The sequence below is a fragment of the Pteronotus mesoamericanus genome, unplaced genomic scaffold (assembly GCF_021234165.1).
Source record: "Pteronotus mesoamericanus isolate MK-2021 breed Mesoamerican mustached bat unplaced genomic scaffold, CSHL_Meso_final contig_164, whole genome shotgun sequence".
Taxonomy (NCBI): Eukaryota; Metazoa; Chordata; class Mammalia; order Chiroptera; family Mormoopidae; genus Pteronotus; species Pteronotus mesoamericanus.
In genome coordinates this window covers 12890812-12914621 of record NW_026555065.1, presented here as the reverse complement: position 1 = coordinate 12914621, position 23810 = coordinate 12890812, and the positions used below count along the sequence as shown (strand labels likewise).

At 35.8% G+C, this 23810-nt stretch overlaps 1 protein-coding gene across 2 annotated transcripts in view; it reads left to right on the top strand.

The window, feature by feature from the left end:
* UNC13C (unc-13 homolog C) overlaps positions 1 to 23810 on the top strand; it is a 502857-nt gene that overhangs the window by 177615 nt on the left and 301432 nt on the right. Inside the window, exons 4-7 of one of the 2 annotated variants that reach the window (XM_054565405.1) lie at positions 9369 to 9447; positions 10475 to 10480; positions 11154 to 11225; positions 23313 to 23532. The exons of the other annotated variant lie outside the window; for it this stretch is intronic. Coding sequence (XP_054421380.1) covers positions 9369 to 9447; positions 10475 to 10480; positions 11154 to 11225; positions 23313 to 23532 — 377 coding nt within the window. The remainder of the gene's footprint in view (positions 1 to 9368; positions 9448 to 10474; positions 10481 to 11153; positions 11226 to 23312; positions 23533 to 23810) is intronic. 2 annotated transcript variants of the gene reach the window in all.

Genomic DNA, 23810 nt, shown 5'->3' with positions numbered 1-23810 from the left:
TACACACAATTTCATACTCACTACAGCTTTGAGCCACAGAAGCATGGTTTACGAGTTTCAAACTACACTCTAAATTGAGATCCTATGTAGCATGAATTTTAATTAAAGGGACACTTTTTTTTCAAACAATGTTGAGTACTTAATTATGAGCAAGTTTGGGGGCTGCATTTTTAATTTGTTTTCTGTTTTGTGATATATGATAATGTCTGAAGTTAATATAGGTGCAGATAATGTTCTGGGAGGGGTAGTAAAGGTTTTTGGAAAAAACCTAGAAAAGGCTATTTTGTCTACTTGATAAAAAGATCTGTTAAAGGAATGAATCCTAGAAGGTACATACTGTAATTGAGATGTTAGAAGTTAATCCCTGATACCTGACATTGTCCCCTCGAGCTGAACATTGAGAAAAATTTCAGAGTGTTTAACAGCTGCATTTTAAGTTTTCATTTGAGCAACTCATTGCAATAACACCTAGGACCATTTGGTTGTTTTCCTATGAAAGTTATTTTTAATCACTGGAGATATAACTTGAAATCACCTTTACCACAAGGATAGGGTATCTTTCACATCCCTTTATCTCTTTGAAAACTTAGAAACACCATTAGCTTTAAAAATAATGTAAAGATGAATAATGAGGTATTCAGCTCTTTCAAAACAATGTTTCAAAGGAACCAGGGTTTGAAAGCAAAAACTGCTTAAAGTGTAAAGGAGCATTATGGAGTGTTAAGAGGTCAAATGTCTAGAAAAGGAGAAAGTAATTTAGTAGAATACAAAGCCTCTCTTTGACACAAGGCCATTTACTCTTTAATATATTAGAGCAGTTTGAATTGGGAATGCTACCTGAGTTCATAAAATAGAATGAAGGGGTTGAAAAAAAAAGTGGTAAAATCACCTCAGTCAAGACCTTTACTAAGGAATCCATTACAGAATCCAGGATCACTTCAACAATTATTTTTAGCTTGTCTTTCTTTCTCCTTTATTTGTCCTGCAATTCGTCATGAATAGTACTGCCATTGTGGTCTTCTTAAAGCATCACTTTCATCATGTTAACCTCGTTGCTATGTACCTGCAGAAAGAAGAACGCCAGCAGTATTGTTCAGGATGAAGTGAAGATGGGGAGGAACTGAAAATAAGGAACTGGTCATTAAAAGGTCAATGAAGAGCATTCCAGGCATAACACAATAGAATCTACAACAAAATTGTGGTGACCCAGATATAAAGAAATAGTGCAAATGAGAGAGGATGTGAGGATGAGAGACGGGGAGGAGAAGGAAAATGGAAAAGACTTGATAGCCCTTGGATATTAGAAGCAAAGAAGGAAAAGACCGCAGTGATGGGCTGGAGCCCTGCGTATTTCTAGCTTGCTGCGAATAATCTGGGTGTCTTGGATAAGCATTTAAATTCTTCGCAGTTCAGTTTCCACATTTGTAAAATACACGAACGTTGGATATATAATTTCTTAGATTGCTTGAGTTTTACAACTAGAATCAGTTCTTATTTAGGATTTTAATCCTCTGCAACTGGGAAAGTAGTGGTAGTAAAAAGAAAACAGACAAAGCAAAAGGAGATATCCACAAAAATTGCAGGGAAAATTTTTGTTCCAAAAAATGATTCTAAAATGGGTGTGTTGGCTTGAAAGTGCTGACAGATTTGTGGAAATAGTCAAGAATATTTAAAAACTATTTTTGATACCCAATGTGTTCCAGGCACTCAGAATAAACATTCTCCTTGCCTACTGCAGCAGAATCACTTCATACACAAATTTACTGTATGAACTAGAGAAAGAACAAGAGAGTGAAAGGAAGACAGAGAATGGAGGCCATATAAAAATGATGGGCAATTCAACATGCTAGTTCACTGTTTTATTAATACATGCCTAGAATGAGCAAGAAATGGAATACATGAACATTCTGAACCCTATTTAAGTTTCATTTTCTTCTTGCCTCTCAGACATGAACAGTATTGTCCCACTGCCCATAATTTTATGTATTTTTCATACAACCATGTACTCGAAACTCAAGCCAATTACTTCATCTCATGTTCAACAAAGAAACTAGTGATCACTCCAAGGCAAGGGGGGCCATGAATGTACTGGTTCTGTTAAGAGATGACATGTTGGTTTCTAAGGTAGTTCCCTCCAAAGAGGTCATTAGGGTAGTTTAGAGGACTATATGTCATTTCCAATAAGGACAAGCATACCACTTTATGGCCACAGTTAGGTGAATCCAGGAGGAGATGGAGAGAAGATAGAGGAGTCCGGGATGATTAGTGCTGGGGAGGAGCTTTATCTTTGCATGCCTGGAAAATTACTTGAAAAGATAAAAGTACTGTTTTTCAGAGATTGGAGTTAGCAGGAAAAAAAAATAGACTTTGGTGGGACATCTGTGAGACCCTCCTCGGATATTAAGTTAAATAACTAGGAAGAAGACTATAGATAAGAATTAAGCAAGGAATAGTGAGCTTAGCCAAGATACATGATCAGGGCTGAGGTGCTTACCAAAATGGGATTAGTAGAGAAGACTAGAGCAAAGCTGAGTCAGGAAAGAAAGTTAAGAGAACTCAGAATACAGCAAAGGATGCAATCACAACTTTGGCTTTCTGCCCTTCTCTTTAATTTTTTACTAGATAGTTACCTCCATATTCATGTCTGCCAGAGACTTTGTTACTAATCTCTTCCTTAGTTTGGGTAAATGTGAATGATCCTAGGACAGCAGTAGGTCAGCAGTCATTTTCAAAAAATATTCCTGTCTAAACAAGTTTATAATAAAATAATTGCTACTGATAGTTTATAATCTACTTACATGTATTATCTCAACCAATGCTCCCAACAATACTGCAAAGAAGGAAGTTTCCCATTTTCTATATGAGATAACTGAGATTCTTAAAGGTTAAAAAATATTTACTTGATAACCAAGTCTTATCTTCTTCCTGTGACTAAGGCTTTGTCTACTAACCACTTCAGTGTGAGCTCCTCAACTTTCTCCCTGGTGCTTAGGCTTCTGCCTTTCTCCTTCCAGGTATATTTTAAAGGTAATAATTGTAAGAAAGAAAGAAAGAGAGAAAGAGAGAGGGAGGGAGGGAGGGAGGAAGGAAGGAAGGAAGGAAGGAAGGAAGGAAGGAAGGAAGGAAGGAAGGAAGGAAGGAAGGAAGGAAGGAACAAGACTATGGTTTCTTTAATATCTAATCTTTCTGGTGTCAAGGCTGGTATACTAAATCTTCTACTTTTCATTCTCCACCACTACACACCAAAGCTGGCTCTAGGGAAGTAAAGACAAGTAAGATTTATGTCTTCTTTTTTTGAAAACATACTGTAGTGGGGAGAGCCATGTAAACAAATGAACAGAATGCAGTTTCACAAGGTTTAAGGCAGAAGACTTAGAACTGTTCTCACTTTTCTGATCCAGTTCAACCAAAAAGTAGCACATCCTCCTGCCAGTAACTTGCACCCTTCAATCCATGTGGCTGCTGAGGAGCCCGTCTTTGAGGTGGGAGCCATAATTCTCCCCTCTCTTCCTTTTGCTAAGGTTGACAGCCCACCAGCACCAAAATCTGCAGCATAGCTATCTGCTTCTTGGAACAAAAGAGCCAATAAAGGAACACTATTTTTCATAATTTAAATCACCAGTGCTTTTGATGGTTCAAAGGACAAAAGAGTTTCAAACATTGACAATTCTGAGTTGAAGAGTAAATTCTAAAAAGTTAAATTCTGGATAAGAAGTTTAAGGAATGACTATTCTGTTTATATTTGCCTTTTAATATATAAAAATATATGATTGTTAAACAACAAAAACCTGTGTCATAGATTAAATCAGTTTAAGAGGGCCTTAAATAAGTATACAATTTAAATTCTAATTGCTAAGAAGGCATGGTATCAAGAGACTAATTTTATTTTTTTTATAATGGTATAGTTGTATTTTACAACAGATGGTGTCTTAGTTGTGAAGAAATATGGCATTTAAAAATCTTTATGTGGGGATTGAGTCATCAGTTACACAGGCACAAATATTCATTGTTGACAAAAATAGATATAAAAAAGGGAAAATAAGAGGAAAAGATAATATCCTAAATAACATAATGTGCAGCAAGTAAACAAGTATATTATGGCAATTGGGAAAATTGTATTAAAATGTATGTAAAAATATGCAATGTTAAGCAAAAAAGCAAAATAGAATATTGTGTTTTACCATTAACTAAATAAATACAAAGAGTTAAAAGTCTCAAAGAGAACACAGCTGAAGGATTATAGGAGAGGGATTTAGAATAATTTATTATTAATCTTTTCTTTTGCCTTAATGTTCCAAGAGCTTTAAAAAAAAGATTGTTTACACAGCCATGCCCAATAATTGTCTTGGAAGCACAGAAATAAACAGAAGCATGATGATTTGTTTTCTTTAAGGGCTATAGTCTTCAAGTAATATAAAAACTTATTTGGGTATAAAACAGTCTACCAATTTTCTGATTTCTAATGAAAATGAGCTGATCTAAGAATATTACTCATTAACCACCAACCACCCACTTGTGGAAATAGCACACCTTTGCCCCATAATCAGAAAGATCTAATTTTAAAGAATCTTCTCCATAGTTTTCATGCGATACCCTCCTAGTGGCTCTGAGAATTCTTTTCTTTCTTTTTTTTTTTTTTTCTGTCTGCCAGGAGAGGGGAAATAGCTCTTCCCTCTAGTGGGGAAGGTCCTGAGCCCCCCTGTCCAAAGGCTTTTATTGAGAACCATGTGCACAGGGGTATACAGCAAAGCTCATCAATCAGTGTCAAAAGGCTGTGTTTACAGAGAACAGAGATCATAGTTAACAATTGGAGAAACACAAGAGATCTGCCTCAGGTCAGGGTCTACGAATAATGTAAATCTCCTTCCTGGTGTGAGCCAAGTATTATCATTTTTGAGGAAGGAACAAAGTATAGTTCAAGGAACTTACTTCTAGGCCTGATTTCCCCCTGCGAACTGCTTGATCCAGTTTAGAGCTATACCTGCCTTTAGCATTATTTCAAACCTGAGCCAGGCGGGCGGGGCAGAGCCACCAAGAGATAAGGAGACTTCTTTCAGATAGAATGAGGACCCCGGCCACGTCCAAGCCGAGCTGAGGGGTGCGGGCCTTTTTGCCCTTTCTCCATGTCCCCCAAATCCTTGTCTGCTGTCCATACCAGCCATGTCTGTCTGAGGTTGTCCCTCCTCTGAGAATTCTTTTCCAATTTATATACATTCAATACATCATCAGATCAATTTTAGATGAAAATAATAATATGTACTTAATAAACTCAGCTTTCACCCCATATACCTAAATATCAGATGCCTTAAAAAGTAAGGAATATATGTCCTTTAGATCATTTGCATTATATTTGCTCCATAACAAGATGACTAACTTAGAGTCAAGATATGTAAAAATAGGCTTTTATATCTTAGATTTTTTAAAACTAATGAACTCCCTTTAATATAATTATGCAAAGAACTGAGAAATAAAACCATAAAAACGTATTAAGACTAAGTAATAGACTATTTAATTAGAATGCATTTCAATTTAGCATATAAAATTATATCCATATTGTCAATTTATGTGATCATTGACTTTCCACATACGTAGATATCTTGTCTTTTTTATCCCATTTGTATTCCCTATAGCTGAAGAGACCCCAGTTTTTCTTAGGGAGTACATCTGACTAGCTGGAGAAGAGCTATTTGGGAAGGATTGGGACTACTTTGCACAGTTATAACACTTTTGGAAATAAGTTGACATGTTTACATTTATTTTAAAGATTTATTTATTTTTAGAAAGAGGGGAAGCAACAGAGAAAGAGAGGGAAACATCACTGTGTGGTTGTCTCTCATGTGCCCCTTACTGGGGACCTGGCCCACAACCCAGGCATGTGCCCTGACTGGGAATGGAACTGGTGACCTTTTGGTGCAGGCTGGCACTCAGTCCACTGAGCCACACTGGCCAGGGCTGAAATAATTACCTCTAGATCAACTGAGACAGGCCTCTTATTTCCTCCTAATAACAAAAAATAGTAATTAAGAATACAAGTTTTGAGGCAAAACAATGTTGCAGTGGAAATTAAAGTGTTGTATGGAAATAGTTCGGAGTCTGGGCAAATTGCTTAGCTTTAATTTCATTAAAAATAAAATGGGGTTCATTGTGAGCCTTCACTCATCTTGGTTTTGTAACAGGGACTGATCCAGTCATGTAACAGTAGTTATGATAGCCATAGAGCTTGGTTTCTAATCCTGCCACTGCTATCTCTGACTTGGATAATGACCTTAGGGATGATTCTGAACTATTCTATGCTTCTATTTCCTCATTTATAAAATGAAAGAAGTAATTTCACTTATATCTCATTGGGGTTTTTTTTTGAGAATTAAATGAGGTAATACATGTAACGATTGGTTACAAATGCTAACATTGTATTTGGCTCCAGGTAAGCATCACATAAGTTTTAGCTATGTTTGGCTAGTTTGCTATCTACAGATTGGGACAGTTTAATCCAATCAGCTAGACCACAAATGGCTAGAATCAAATGGCTTTCACATAATCAGATCTTACCTTCAAAGTTACTTATCTGCTATTGCCTGTGTGGATGACTCCATTTCACCTTCTCATGATTGAGCCTAGCTAGTTTCCTCTGGATTTTAACTGATATCCATGAATTTGATATCTTGCCTGGAAGGTCAGTGATTGACGCATATTTATCTACTGATATTTTCAGTCTTCACTGTTTTGTTACTTAACACATCCCAGATCTCTCCTGGTTAGGAAGCCTCTCAATAAATATTACAGAAATACTTTACATTTTTGTAGAGCCTCACAGCACTTACCAAGCAAGCTCTTCTTTACTCACAGATGGACAGACTATTTTTTTTTTTTAAAGTTTCAGGCTTCTTAATTACTATTTGATGGATCAGCTCATGAAAGTATAGGGTTATACAAACTTCTCATAGTAATGAAAATGTAAAATTATAAGAAAACACAACCTGATAAAGAATACTTTTAAAGTTATTGAAAGCTTTAAAAAAGTTAAGAGAACATTTTTACTTTGTTGCAGTTTTACAAATTACAAAATATAGGTTCAACTGATGGCTGAATTTGTGAGTCCACTGAGTTTCTTAAGGTTCTGGGTGCACTTGTGAATTTGAGTTAAGTTCCATAGGATGGAAAACTTAAAGAAAATAAATCATTATTGATAGCATGAAAACACACAATTCATGTAACACTTCACAGTTTATAAATCACTTTCTCAACTGTTATCACAATTCAGCGTTTCTTTACACAGTTATTAAAGTCACATTATTTAGGAGTCAAAACATTTCAAAACACTTGAAGGCAGTTAGTATGATTTCAATGTAATGTGGTAGAAAGACATTTATTAATGCACGCTTTATGCCATTATTAATTCTGTTCACAGGTGGGGGGAAAGTAAAAACTGCTTGGAATCAGAGCCTTAGATTTGAGCAAATAAAACTGGAAAAATTCTTTCCTTTTGTGAACAGAATCTCACTCACAATCCTTTTCCCCTTTATTTAATTTTTGGAATGTGTGAGGGTTAAGCATGAACTGGCAGAAGAGGGGAAGAATGTGGGAAAAGGTTAGGAGGGAAGCAAGAAGTTACACTCATAGAGAGTTTGGTTCATTGTCTGAGGAGACGAAAGTTCATCACTCTTTCCCCCATCCCCACCCTTCATTTTCTTGCAGTTCACATGAACATGATGCCAATGATTCTTTTTTGTGACTCTAAGTCTTGACCTTTAACTGTCACATGATCTTTATAGCACTCGGTCTAGAGAATGTTAATTGGCATTATTCTGGCATGATGGAAACTGTATTAACTCCTTTCTCATAGGAACAGGGGGAGACAGTACCTTAAAGTCATCTCCCCCTACCACACACAATGCCTTCCAGTCTACCTTTTCTCCTTTCTGTCTCTTCTTTTTTCCCTCTTCCTTGATCTCTGCCCCACAGTACTTGTTTCTTGTATTCCATGATCTAAACTAAAGGTAACCCTTAGTTGGAGTACATGCATAATTTAAGCATAATTTATTCATACTGACATCTTTTTTACTCACATGCAGTGGTTTTAATATTTCACGTTTATCACCACCTTTGACCCTCGTTTTCAAACATATAAGTTATGGCATTATTACCAGTTTATCTTTTTCAACATTTTTATTTTATCAATATTTTACATGAGTTATATGGTGCATTTAATACATTGTCCCAAGACCACAGAACTAATAATTGATACAACTAGAGTATTGGAGTTAAGGCCATGGCTTCTAAGAAAAATCCAGTAAGACAAATGCCTCCCTTTACTAATTAAGCCAAGCAGCAAGAACAAAGAGGCCATCTCTGTCAGTAGAAAACTGGAATATAAAATGGTGTAGTAGCGTGTTGCAAAGGCAGAGCTGCCCAGCTAACAACCAGAGCTATGAATTGTGTTTTTCTAGTGAAAAGGCTGACTCTAAGCTGGAGGTTAGCAAGAGCTTTGTAGTTTAGGGTGAGATACAGAGAAACTATCATCTGTGATTTTTCTAGCTTTGTTGCAACAAAAATCAAATTCAATGTATTCAATTCATTTTTATAAATGTAAATATTAATGTATTCTAAAATTATTTTAAATTGCAAAAATGGCATATGCTTATTTTAAAAACATTGAACATTACCAAATTTATAACATTATTAAGAGTCTTCTCTTTTTCTCTCACCTAATGTCACTCCACAGAGGTAGATATGGTTATCAATTTGGTAATTACCTTTCTAGATATTTTCTTTGTCTATATAAACACACACATACGGGATCATATGAAACTTATTAACATGCAAACTTGTTTTTACTTAATATACTATGAGTATTTTTTGTATGTACACAAAGATCTACCTCATTCACTTTAATTATTGTGTTCTTCTGATTGTATAATATAATGTAAGTCATTCAATCAACATATTATTGCTGAATGTTTAGGTTGTAAGCTTTTGTTGTTATTACAAAAAAAGTTGCAGTGAATATTCTTGTATAATAAATTATTTTAGTCTTAAGTATTTGTCTGTGGATGAAGTCAGATAAGTAGAAATTATTATGTAAGGGTAATCACTAATATCTTCAAAATATCTGTATCCTTGAGGTGCCACTTTGCAGCTTAATCTGTGAAAATTAAATGCACAATGGTATTTTTATTTAAAAAATTTTATTTTTTACCATTGTAGGCAGACTAAACTTGTAGTAAATGGTTTGGTACAAAGTTCTATATACCTGACAACTTTTATTATCCTCTCTGTGATACTGACAATAAAACAGTGTGTCAAACCAGGCCATGTATATTTTAAAGTTTCAATGTACCATTGAAATTATTCCTTTTTTCCTCCTTCAGGGCTGGGCGGGGGCTTTATGGTATTGACAGTATGCCAGATCTCCGCAGGAAAAAGACTTTGCCTATTGTACGAGATGTGGTAAGTCACTTCTGTTGAATTCTCTTTAATTGCATGTGTTGTCCATGTCTTTGTTAGATGTCATATTATCCTTCTCATTAAATACCTGGCCTGTAAGTATTTCATAGAATAGAACATATAATAAAATGGATTCTAGCAAGAGTTATATTTATTATTTCTTTAAAATCTATTAGATGGAGAAAATAACTCTAACCTTTTGACAGCTCTGGATATTAGCTGAAATCACAAATGGAGCTAAAGTGACCCTATAATTGAGCAAAAAGCAGTCCTGCAGCCTGCCCAGCAAGCTACGGCAACTGGGCTTTGATGCGTTTGGTGTTATGAATGACCACAGGTTTAATTTGCAGTTTAAGGCTTGATTTGATCTTCTTCATCTTAGTAAACGTTAACACTTATAAAGCAAGCAGATAGTATTAACTCATTTTATACTACTATATTAAGATCAAATGTAGCCAAATTAATAATCTGTTCTACTGTCTAAAGAAAACCATGGCTCCCAAGTCATTGTAACTTTTATTAGCCCTGAACGTAACTCTGAATAACTCAAGCTCTCCTTATAGTGAGATATTCTGGGGAACATTTAGAGATGCAAAAACTTAATAATGGTCTGTATTATATTATAAAAACAAATAGTCCATCAGCATGAAAAAGAGTGTTTTCTGTCATCCACAATGTCTTCATATTTTTTCTGTAGGCATATTCTTAATAGTGTATGATATGAAAATATTTTTTCTCCCAGAGAAACCAAAATTTCTTAATATCAGTAATTTTTAATTTTGCTATGAAACCCTTCATCTGAAAGCCATCACTTTCCTACTTTAGGTTTAAAGTAGGAAATATAAAATTATGACTGGAAAGATCTTACACTGAGAATCATGATGTGCCTGTTCCATTAGCTCAGAATCTTGCGATTACAGTGTAGATGTTCTTTTAATGTGTTAGGCTTATTTAATATCACTATATTCTTCTTACCTTTCTTATGTTTACTTATTTACACTTTGCTTTCTCTGACACACGGAATCTTCAGGCCATGGTAAGTGATTTTTGATTTATTTAATTAATGCTTGCTAATTTTCTCAAATGTAAAATGCAATTATTTATTCAGATAAAAGGAGATAAGATGCAGAAATAAAAAAACATACAAAAATAATAAGTTTGGGTTCTCCGAGAATTTAACATCTAGTTCAATTATGAAGGACAGACCAACTTCTATAAACAGCTACAAATACAGACTAAAGTAAAACACAACATTATTTTAGGGACAGTAGTTGTCAGAGGTGGAAGGCTATCTTGGATAGGATGCAGGCCCTACACAGGTTTACACGGTAGGGCCTGCACACACGGTAGGTCGTCTCACACATCAGCTGCCTCTGTCGCAAAGGTCATGTTTTACTAATGAATGTCGTCATGACCACCTTGGGGAAAAAAAATTCTAAAAGCTTCTTCTACAGTGGGCTGATTACACTGCCTTGCTGGAAGTTTTCTCATTTGGAGAATGTAGAGGTTCAATTTGAAGATCTAAGGGGCCTCTTCAGTTTTAATGTTCCATGATTCTACATTCTGGATTAACTGGCTGACTACTAAAAATGGCAAGTTGGCAGATCCCTATTGACTAAAATATGAACAATAGTCTATATACTTACATTCTTACATTCTGCTGAGCAGTCACCTCAGGTACCAATAAATCATAATTCTGTTTATTTTAGACCCTCGCTGCCCGGAAATCTGGACTCTCCCTGGCTATGGTGATTAGAACATCACTAAACAATGAGGAACTGGTAGGTGCAAAGTCGATTACTACGTATCCATCATAGCCCAGTGGGAAAAGCATTCTGTGTTATCCACACATTTGTAATATTTGTTCCACCATTCCAGGAATAAGTGGGGGCATGGGGGGAGTCTGACCCTAAAACAAATTTCCTCTGGGCCTCAGCTTCACTGTCATACAAAAATTATACTTTGCAGCTCAAATGTGCATGAACTGTCACAACTTTAGAAATGCAATTCCATCCTAACGCAATTTTGTTTTTATTCTCCCCCTGAAAAAACCCTGCTACATTTTTACATAGTTCAAATCTTGCCTCAATTATGAGGCTTTCCCAAACTCCTCCTTTCTATCTGAGTTTCCTCCTCTTGGCCTTTTGAACATTTAATCACTAACTCCATAAGGTGGTACAGTTAAGAGTGAGGGCTGTTTGAGCTGAGTCCTGTGTCTACCACAGGTTAATCATTGTCGTATCTACAAGTTGTGTGCCTTCTCTAAACCTGAGTTCTCTCATCTCTGTAGTGAGGTAATAATAAGAAAGAGGATTAAGGGAGTGAATACATGTTTAACACCCAGCATAGCCTAGAATATAGAAAACAATAAATACGATCTGCTGTTTTTATTATTTTTGTTACTACAATTAGTTTGATTATTTTGCATAAACATTTCCTTTAGACTGATACCCCTGAAGATAGCATAGTATTTTATTTGTTGTTCTTGTCAAATATTTTCATTTGTATTGCTTAGTACACTGTCTGGCATGAGGTAGAAGCTTTGTAATTCTTGCTGAATGAAAGAACCAATTAAAAGAGACAAGTAAGCTGCAAATAATTAGGTCAGGGATTCTTATTTTTGGCTCATTAGATTCCCTGGGGGGAGCTTTAAAACATACCTATGTCTGGGTCTCATTCCAATTGATTCTGATTTAATTGACTTCAGGTGTAGCCTGAGTAGAGGGGCTCGCTTTTGAAAACTCTCAGGCCATTCTAATATTCAGCAGATGTTTTGATATTTAGCTCTATCCGGCATAAGCACTGCTGAGGCTTTTAGTCAAGACAATCTATCTGTGCCCTTTTTTCATGCAAATTAATATGCTCTACCTCTCTCTGTTTTAGCGATTTTGTCATTCCTATAGAACTTTTTGCCAAAAATATTTCTTTACTTGTTATAAACTTCTATACACTTGACATTTAAACACCATTTTATTTACATTTATATTGTTCATTCTCTTCACCCTGTCATTGTCATCTTTCAAAAGTCAACGTGTTCTAGGTCTTACCAGCAAACTCCCCAATCCCTATATACATCAGCAAAACAATACATGTTCATTTGCATATCTGGGTACTACAACACGTTGAAACATTTTCGAATGTGCCACAGGATTAAAACAATGGGACTGCTTTTCCAGGGTCATACGATGCCATCTAATATTTTGAGCATAGTTTAGATTCAAGAGAAATTAAACATCCTCTGGCATATAAGAAAACTCCATATTGCTTGTTGAATTGCCAAGTATCTAGTCTTCTGCTTTTAAGACAATAATTGAGGTCAAGGATTTTTATTGATATACTCTTACACTATTCCTTTCTTATATTTTTGAAGCACAAATACTCATTTCTAAGAAAAGCTGAGAGGAAACCGAGAGAAATTAGAGGATAGGATTGTTATTACAGTTTCTGAAGCTCTCATGGGAAGGATATCCTCACTTTATGTTTAAATGAACTATTGTCCACTTTCATCAACTTAGTTTTCATTTTATTTCTTAGTTTCAGAAGCCCAGTGTAAAAGATTTTTTTCTGTGTGGGTTTTGGGTGGATAAGTGGCATCTATCAGCTTTCTCTCAAACTCATAAAGCCCGTTTCCCTGGGGCTCATGTTTCAAAAAGTAAATGGAGTATGACTTCTGTACAACAGCCATATTAAATGTCACCCTTGACAAGCTGTCACATTAATTCATTACATGGGCAGCTAACATAAATGCTGAAGAGCAACTTCCACTTCTCGGTGCTCAAAGTGTTCCTAGGCACCCTCAATGTGAAAGCATGAAATACTAGCCTTTACATAAAGGAAAACAGCTTGTCCATGTAGAGAATATCAAAGGTTAGCACTTCTATTTTCATTGATGAATGTATGGTAGAAAGCTCAGGCATCTATTCCAAAGAAGGAAAGGGCTGTAAAATCTGATGCCAGATGACAGAGGGTCAGCGGCACAGCCCCTGTTAACACTGGTTGGCAGTGGGAGAAGCACTGCCAGGTGCCCCTCCGTCGCCGGTTCCCACTCACCCACGAGGAGCTGCGGGAGCTGACCGGGAATCTCAGTCTAATAAGCCCTTAAAGACTATAGTTTCTGAACATTTCCACCTGGCTTAAGAACTAACCCAAGAAGAGATAACAATCTAGTATCCATATACCGCAACAATAGTCTGCCTTGCACTCTCTGCCCAGCTTTGTGCTTCCTTTCAGTGTGAATTTCCTTGGTGTGGACCCAATGGTGCGGTAATCAAAGTAGATCAGTTGAAAATTAAATATTAATTGACTACCATGTGTTAAGCATTGTTTCAGATTCTGGAAAAAAGGCAACAAACAACTCAGCTGAAAATCCCTGCTGTCACAAAGCTTTAATATAGCAGGACAGGCTATCAGAGGACAGACAGATGGCTGCCAGAGGGGAGGAGTGTCAGGGGACTGGGTGAAAAAGGTGTAAGGATTAAGGAGTATAGATTGGTAATTAGTTACAAGATAGTCATGGGATGTAAAGTACAGCATAGGAAATATAGTCAATAATATATGGGGTACCGGGTGGGTACTTGAAATATTGGGGGATCACTTTGTAAAGTGTATGATTGTCTCGCCGCTCTGCTATACACCTGAAACTAATAGAAAATAATATTCAATGTAAATTGTAACTTAAAAATAAAATTTGAAAAAAATATTTAGTGGTAGAGGAGGTAAGATACTATGTCTTGCACCCACTGTTGCTACAGGCCATGATGAAAGCTTCTAGCAGTCAGGAGTGTTTAAACTAAGACAGACTCAGTTGAGGGTTATGGAAACTCAAGTAGGGTGAAGAATATATTCACCAAGCATAAAAGGCATTCTAGAACTCTGTTGTTGTTTTTTTTTCCTGTGTGGGTTTATGACCTTGTTTACAAGTCTGATCTATTGGCTGCTTCCAAGATTTGTTAGTTGTAATTAAGGGTTTTTGTAGGAGGCTGCAGGTCCTTCTTTCAATAACAGGATTCAGGCCCAGTAAAAGGGAACTATGTGTGGGAGTGATCAGAAGATCAGACCTGGGCCCTATTCCTAGCACGACACCAGAGGGATAACATGCAAGGCCAAACCAGGTCAGAACGCCTGTCGGGTCTGGGGTCCAATCCGGAAGAGCAGGCTCACATACACTCAGGTTCTCTGAACTATATTGCTCAGGAACAGGAGCCCTTCCAAGCAGCGTGGACAAGTGCTGAAGTGATATGGGCCTGAATTAGAATCTCAGTTCCACCTCTTACTAACTCTGAAAACTTGTTTCTTATGAATACTCCTTGATTCCCTGAGACTTGTTCACCTCATCCTTAATATGAAAGTAATAATACTTATCACACAATTTGTGAGAATTAAAAAAAAAAAAATGTCTTGCCAGGCAGAGCAGGCAGCAGTCATGGAAATGGGACAGAGACTTATGCTGACGTACTCAGAATATATGCTAAGTTCAGTGTCTCCCTGTCACTTTTGCAGCTGAGGATCAGATTCCAGGGACTACTGACTTGGGAGCCAGCAGTAAGGATACCGAATAAAGATTATCTCATTTACAAGTATTGTGTTTTCCCTTTTCAAAAGAGTACAGTCTTTGGCTTGAGATAGGTGTTGGCCCAGCTCCACCACTAGTTGAGGAAATGTGAGCAAGTTACAGGAACTCTCTTGGCCTTGATTTTCTCATACATTTGCTACTTACATAAGATTTTTGCATCTATGTTCATTGGTCAAATGGCTTATAATTTACTGTGTATTTGAACAATTTTGGCATCAACAATAACTTAGCTTCATAAAATAAGTTGGGGAGCTCTCCTTTTTGTCACTTACCTGGGACGGTTTGCATGAAGTAAACATCGATAGACCTTGAAAGACTAGCAAAACTTGCCACTAAAACCATCTTTTATTGTTTCAGGGGAGCTATTAGATTACTGAATCAATTAATATAATTCTATCCATGTTCTTTAAACATTTCTCTTTGAGTCAAATTTTGATAATTTGTCCCAGAAAGTTGTCCTTTTTTCTAAATTTTCAAATTCAATACTCCCAGTTATTCATATTATCATATTTTGATGTACAAACATGAATGCTATTTTTTTCTTATTATCTCTTACTTATATTTTCTCTTTTTTGTAAAGTCAGTACTGCAAGAGATCTCTGGCATTTGTTTGCTGCCTCCAAAGTATTTCTTTATCTATTTCCTTTATTTCTGCTTTTGTCATCTTTAGATTAATCCTCTCTCTGTATTTATCCTGATGCTACTTTTTTAACTTATTAAGGTATGTAGTTTATTGATTTTGATTGATCAACTATTACATACGTATAAAAGAATATTCACAACATAAGTGAAGGGAATAAATAATAGTAATACATATATGTAGGTATCCATGACTCCATTTTAGAAAGAGATTATTCTCATCCCTGTGTATTTCTTCTTCATTCCCTTTCTTATTCCTGCCTTCATAGATTTTATGTCTTTTTTACAATGTCTACTTTAATTTTCTTTTTCTGTTTTCAAACTTATGCATTTAAGCTATTCATTTTCTTCTCAGTACATTCTAGCTGTATCACATAAGTTGTATATATAATCCTTCTACTGTTAAAAATATAATTATTTCATAAATAATTCACTAATTAGTATTTTGACTCATCAATTACTTAGAAAGTTTTTTTAATCTTTTAATGATAAGTCATATGGGCTTAATTTTTGTTACTGAACTGTAATCAGAGGGCATAGACTGTATATTCAGTCTTTAGAATTTAACTGAGAATTGTTTTATGGCTTAGTGCATAATCAATTTTGTAGATATCCCATTAGCTTTTTCTATTGAGTACATTAATTTTGGGAGTTCTATATTACTGATAAATTGTTTCATTCAGTATTGCTAATATTATTTCTTAGGTGCTTTTTCCTGAAAAATATGTTCTATGTGATATTAATACAGCTATACTAGATTGATGAGGTCAATATTTCCTTGATACGTTCTCTAGTTCTTTTTGTTTTAAATGTTAATGTTTTATGTGTATCTCATAACACATTGCTTAATGTTAAAATTCAGTTTGAGAATTTGTCTTTTACAGATGAATTCACTCAAATTAAAATTATCATAATATCTTAGAGCTTTGAGCTATTTCTTTTTAAAAATTTAGTATGCCTCTTTTTACTTTGTCTCATTTCCAAGCTTCTTTTGTATATATTGAGTTTTCTTTATTTTTTCTCTTCTCCAGCAAATAAATTAAAAGTATCTATACTATTTTTAATATAGTTAATATATTTCTTAAATATTTAATAAACCTACTTCTTGAATTTTAAAGTTAATGGTTCTGTTCTGAAAAAAATAGTAAAGATCTGAAAATGCTTAGGTTCGTGTTATTACCCTTATGCTTACATTAGGAAGAAGACAAGTCTAAATATCTTGTCTGAAAACCCCAAATTCCTAGCCCATGCAGATTAACTGAATTCCAAACACAGTTCTTAGATTTCCACAGAAACATCTTTTGTAATTCTGGCATTGTTTCCTGTTTTCTTTTTTATTCCAGGTACCTGTAGAATCTATTTCTTTTCAGCATTTTTACATATTAAACTTTTCCCCCAACACTTAGCACGTCAACCATTTTGACGCAAAATTATGTAGTAAATATTAGTTATTATTTTTACCATTAGCTGTTTTCACCACAGAATTTTCCACAACTCCATGACTTGCTTTGCTTGGTAACACAAAAGAAGAGTTGGATGGGTTCACCCCCTTCCCTTTCTTCCGTTTATAATATCCAAACCCTAATTCCTGCTCTTCCATGACCTCTGTTAGAATATTTATAAGAATTCAGTCTCTAACCCAAGTAATTCAAATTACTTTCCTTGTAAAATGACTGAAGTTTCCCCCAGTGGAGGATTTCACATTATTGTTAGTCCTATATTTAATATAATAAATTACTCATCTCATATCACCTCCATTATTTATATATGTATTTTCATCGAAAGTTTGAAGAAAAACAGGTACTTACAGTACATGAGAAATCTATCCTAATTTGTTTTCTGACTATGTTCTGTCATAGCAGAGGGCATGTCATGTATTATATTCTCCTTGAATTATTGAATCACCCACTTTATCATTGTTCTGCCTTTTTAATTTGGGCTCACCCCGCAAGTTACTTAGGTCAGTGATAATTAATATCTGTTATAAAACAATACAAGTTATAACAACGTAATACTCTTCCATGATTGGGCACATAACTTCTAGTCTCTACTTTTTCCTACAAAAAATTTACCAAATAATTTTAGCTTTTATAGTCAATTTTATGTGATGATTCTGATGAGTAAATTAGTCCTGATATTCTGTCTGTTTTTACACTCAAGGACTTACAGCATTAAGCAAAAGTAATTTTACAGTTGTTCACATGGAAAATAATACAATAATTTATAAATAATAATACAAGAATAAACTCTGTTTCACATACAACTTAGCCTGTGTTCATCCACCCCTGTATTCTACCATTGTTCTGTCTTCATATTTATAATAAATTTTAAAGTTAACATGGTAACTTAATCTTTGCTCTGAAAATATTTTTGATGACTTTGTCTAGAAATAATAAAATGGTACCTAAAGGACAGCAAATAGTTTTGGTTTTTTTTAATGAAAAGTATTCATCAAGTACACACACACCAAAAAATCTTCAAAACAAGAAACATATTTTTTCTTAGAATTATCAAAATGTGTTTTTTTTTTTTAGTATAGAGATGATTTCCACAATCCCATGAGAGAAACCCACAGGATGAAGAGGAAAATAGACCTTCATAAGTAAAGTCACTGGTTAACATTGTACAGGAAAAAGAGAAAAGCCATATGGCAAATGGAGGTAGATAAGCTTTGTTCCTGTCTGAAGTACTAACAGTTGGTAGATTGGAATATGGATGGTCCAAAAACACCAGTCACTCTTGGCAGGAAGCCTGATTGCTTTGTTTCTCAGAGTCATTCTAATTTCATCATACAGAAAAAATTTCATTTCCTTCCAGTGTTCTACTTGTTCAAAAAGTGATATATTAAGGCAGGTCACCTTAAATTCCAATTTCTTGGATCAGGAGTTTTTAACAAAATATTTGTCTTGAATATGAGCATCCTCTACTTTGTAAGTCTACAGGTTGTACTTAGCTACAAAGCTTTATCAAAGTCAAAGCATTTCTTACCCTCATTTCTACAGGTTAAAACATTGTCTATACACAATAAAAATCGTCCCCTTTTCTGGAATCACTATCTTAATGTAAAAATATTCTTTCTCTTTTTTCTTGACTGCCAAGACTTCTATCCTATCTAAAGAGAGAGGAAAAAAAAAGATACAGATTATTCCTAACTTTGAAAAATTAAATTGAAAAGTTTACTTAAAAATTGTTGTCCTTTGAGTTTTATAAATTATTTTACAATGAGCATGTATTTTATTATCATCAGAAAATACATTTTAGAAAATAATATGTTGTAGAAGATTTGAAAACTTTAGAAACATTTTAAATAGATTAGCAGCAAGTCTCCCAAATTTCTGAATTCACTTTGTCCATAGAACCTTGTTCCTGTACTTAGGTCTCTGCTTGTTTTTGAACCTATCCTTTCCCTATGTTTGGCTCCTGGCTTACCCAAGCCAGAAACCACCCGCAATAACACACCTGCTCCTATCCTTTCATTTCAACTAGGATCCCATTAGTTGTACTTACCTACCTTTCTTTTTTTTTTCTTTTTTTTCTTAATGTTCAAATACATTTCTCTCCATCTTCCCATCACCACTTTCCCCTGCCCCACCCACCCCCAATTTCCACCCTCAATCCTTTCCCACTTTGGCTTTGTCCATGGGTCCTTTATACATGTTCCTTAATTTGACCCTTCCCTTACCTACCTTTCTGCCTGCTCAGAATGCTGCATTAAAATGGAAAGAATTCTTTCCCTTACTCCAGTTCTTAATGGTGAGTTACAGACTTCCATTTCCCAGGGTCCATGGCTAATTTTAGGGTTTTCCTTATTTTTTTTTTGTTTGTTTTATTTTGTTTTTGTTTTTTGGGTTTTTTTTTTGTCATGTCCTTTACACTATCTTTTTGCCTTATTCCAAAAATCCCACATTCTCAGTTCTTCTTATAATCTTGTTTGATCTGGTCTTATTTTGCTGCTAAATGCATCTTCTTTCCCCCTAAGTTGAAGCATGCCTCTGAGGTGTAGCAATCCCCTCCACTGAGATTTATTTTACATGTTTTCCTTAACTATTCATTCAACATGATTCTAAGCTGACTATAATTACATCTTATGCTTTGCTGGAGTAAGAAATGTTTTCATACGTTATCTCTTTTACAATAATTTTCAATATGCCCCTATCTCAAAAATCAAGAATGAAAAAGATTCGTGTTATCATTTCCTTGAGACTATGAAAATATACTCTGTAGTCAATTATTGAATGTTTTCCTCCAGCTTCTATATAGCTTTTAAATGTCGGCATTTATTTTAATGCCCCATTCAATTGATTTTCAATGTGCTGTCTAGTAAATTTTCCATACTTATTTTTTGAAATTAGCTTCACTTTCTTTTCATCAAATGGATCATGGCTCCTTAACCAAACCAAACCAAACAAACAAAACATTTCAATTAAATCTTCTCAGTTGTCTATCCATGAGGTAGTACAGGCTCTGGATCTGAGGGTCCCTGCCCAAGGGCCAGCTGAGGTGGGAGTGTGAACTCTGAATTCCACAGAGCCTGTCCTGGGGTCGTCACAGATGAAGGAAATAAAATGAGTCGTCCCAGACACTTCTCTGTCTGCCAGGAGAGGGATGGCTCTTCCCTATAGTGGAGAAGGCCCTGAGTCCTTCTCCTGAAGTGGCTTTTATGAGAACCATATTCACAGGGGTATACAGCAAAGCTCATCAATCAATGGCAAAAGGCTATGTTTACAGAAAACAAATAGAGGTCATAGGTAGCAACTGAAGGAACACGAGAGATCTGCCTTAGTGAGGGTCTGTGAATAATGTAAGTCTCCTTCCCAATATGAGCCAGTTATCATAGCTTTTGAGGAAAGAACAAAGCATGCTTCAAGGAACTTACTTCTAGGCCTGATTTTTCCCTGGGAACTGCCCGATCCAGTTTAGGGCTGTACCTGCCTTTAGTATTATTTCAAGCCTGAGCCAGGCAGGCGGGGCAGAGTCGCCAAGAGATAAGGAGATTTCTTTCAGATAAAATGAGGACTCTGGCCATGTCTAAGCCGGGAGGTGAGGGTCTTTTGCCCTTTCTCTGTGTCCCCAAGTTCTTCCTTGATGCTCATGTGGCTGTGCCTATCTTAGGTTGCCCCTTCCGTCGAGGGGTCTTACCCATCATTGACTAACCAGCCATCCTCTGGGGCCAAGCAGAGTGATACGAGGGAGGCAGGGGCTGTGCCCCTGTTGTGGGGACACACACTAAGGTTTTGTCTCCTTAGTGGCCTGTTTTCCCAAGGCCTCCTTGCTCAGCTCTAGTCTTGGGGCCCTCTTGCCTGTCGGTGAGGCTACAGTTTCTGAAACCAGATGGGGCATTTCCCAACATCTCCAGAACTATTTTGTTTTCTTTCAGTTTGTTTAAATTTTTAGCTAGTGTCCTTACATGTGTTACTCTTACTATAGCCTAGATATTTAGAAGACTGTGAATTATTGAATTACTTGAATTCAATAAAAAGAAAATGAACATTGGCATTAGATAACATGTATTAATCACTTACTTAATCTTAAAATATAAACTCACATTTAAAAATAACTTCTTGCTCAACTCTGCTTTCTAAGTTCATATGTATATCCTACTTTTCAGTGTTCAGTGACACATTCTCTTGTATTTACAACGAGTGGTCCTTTGAGTTAGATTTATAGTGGAACCTCAGTTCTTAAACTTAATTCATTTCGCAAAACTGTTTGAGAAGTTACTCATTCGAAAATACAATCTCCTTTGTTTGTTGCCTGAGAGACACATGACTGACCATACAGGTATCAACACAAAAGCATTGTCAGGTAGAGAATTGAGACCCAAAGTTTTGTTATACAACAGAGATATTTTTTCCTGAACAACTTGGTCAAGATTCAAATTGTTCAAGAACCAAGATGGTGGAGGACCGAGGTTTGACTGTATTATTTTTTCCCACTAAAACAAACAACAAATTACCTGATATAATTGCAGATATAACTAAACTCCATCTTTATTTTTTTAGCTAAATTAAAAATGCTATATTAAACACACACACGCACACACACACACACCTCTTTATCTGATCAATCCAGACAGAACAAGGAACTGTGTATGAATAGCTAAGGGAAAATCTCTTGTGCCAAGAATCATTCAATTCACTTTCATAATATTGAAGATACCCACTTTTCTAGGCAGTAAAGGGGAAACAAAGATAAATAATACATGCTCATAATTCTAAAAGAACTCTTAACAGTTCTTTGCAAGACATCGTCATAATGAACTAAATTCAAGAGATTTATTTGGCATAGACTACCTTTGAAAAGTGATGGATCCAGTTGTTCTATCTACATAAACCCCAATATAGGGTCCCCCACTTGAGTTATTCCCCTATTTGACCATAATGCTGTTCTGTAGACTCACTTGGAGTATAAAGAGCTTTGACCAGACCTCCAGGAGTAGCAAGGCTGGATCTTGCTGTTCAAAGTTAGAAAAACCGTTCATAAAGCTTAACTCCCTAGCAGGGAATCTCCTAGTACCATTACCAAACATATTCTCAGAAAACACATGATGAGGAAAATGTAATAATAAAGGGAAATATGCTGTTACCATACTGTGGAATTGAAAAATAATGGAAAGTTGGTCATTTCAACACTGTGGGAAGATACTCTGAATTGAGTTTTAAGGATGAAAAATGCAAAGTAGAAATGCCTCCTTTCTAGCATTACTTATCAAATAGGCTCTTACAGGATTTATGTAACTATCTATTTTTATGCATCATGCACTTGTATGAAATTACCTAAATCTAACTTCGGAGCATGCTAGTCTTTTTCTCAGGAAGTCAACTGCATAGTGGGATATGAGAATCCTAAAGAAGGGCTCTAACCAGTCTCTTTCTATTGACTGACAGTTGTTGATTGAAAATCCATTACCAACACTAATACTTAGCATTTACTTAGTGTTTTCAGATCTGTGGAATATACATTTGTTAGCACCATACAATTGGATCTTCAAATAATACCTTAGATAGGGTAGAGAAGAAAGTGAAGCTTAGAGACCTTAAATCTCACTGTAGATTATAAGACTCTTAGCAGAACATTCATTCATTTCACAAAAACGTGTGTTGTGCCCCTACTATGTGCCAGGGACAATGATAAGCACTGAGAGTATATTTCGTCTACTTTATAATTTTATGAAGAACCAACTCAGACTCAGGATAGTCTTATAAATTATTTTTTAAAAAATTTTAAATGTTTCCTGAGTGCCTACTTTAAGCCAGAGACTGGGTTATGGTCTGAGGAGTGATGTAGCTTTGAACAAGATGTGTCCCACCCTTGACCTCAGGGCGTTTATAGTAAAGCTGGGACATAGAACTTTCCAAGTAATCCGAGCTCCACAGTGCTATGAAAGAAGCTTGTGCAATAATAGTAGAGGCCAGTCCAATCTGGAAAATTAAGGAGTTCCTTGAGTTCAAATAATTGAAGTGGGCCCTAGATCCCTCCCTGAGGGGAGAATAAGTGAGCAGAGTCGTTGTGTTCACTATCATCACTTAAGTCAGTAATCACGGGTCTCTTTCAAAATAACATTTTCATGGAAAGGTCATAAAATGGTTTGTGTTAGGTTGAAATTTTCCAAATCCACTGACTTGGCTTACATTGGTAACTTGTCTCTTCTTCACAGAAAATACATGTCTTCAAGAAGACCTTGCAGGCATTGATTTACCCCATGTCTTCCACCACCCCACACAATTTTGAGGTCTGGACCGCTACGACACCTACCTACTGTTATGAGTGCGAAGGGCTCCTGTGGGGCATTGCCCGGCAAGGCATGAAGTGCTTGGAGTGTGGAGTGAAGTGCCATGAAAAGTGTCAGGACCTCCTAAATGCTGACTGTTTGCAGAGTGAGTACTTCGTTAGGCTGAAAAAGTGGGTTTGCAGAGCTTACCTTATCCTATGTGTTTTCAGGTTAGTCCTCTTCAGCTCTTGTTGGTTTTCCATAAATTCTGTCTCTCTTCTTCTACCACTTATGCAGAGAAACATATATTGCCCAGTCATATAATTGAACTTGGTATAAATCCTAGTGTTGAATTCACTCGGCACAATTAGATTTGTCAGAGTGAGTGCCTAGAGTACAGTTGCACTCACATCAAGCAAAAAACTTTAAAGCGACTCTCAATCT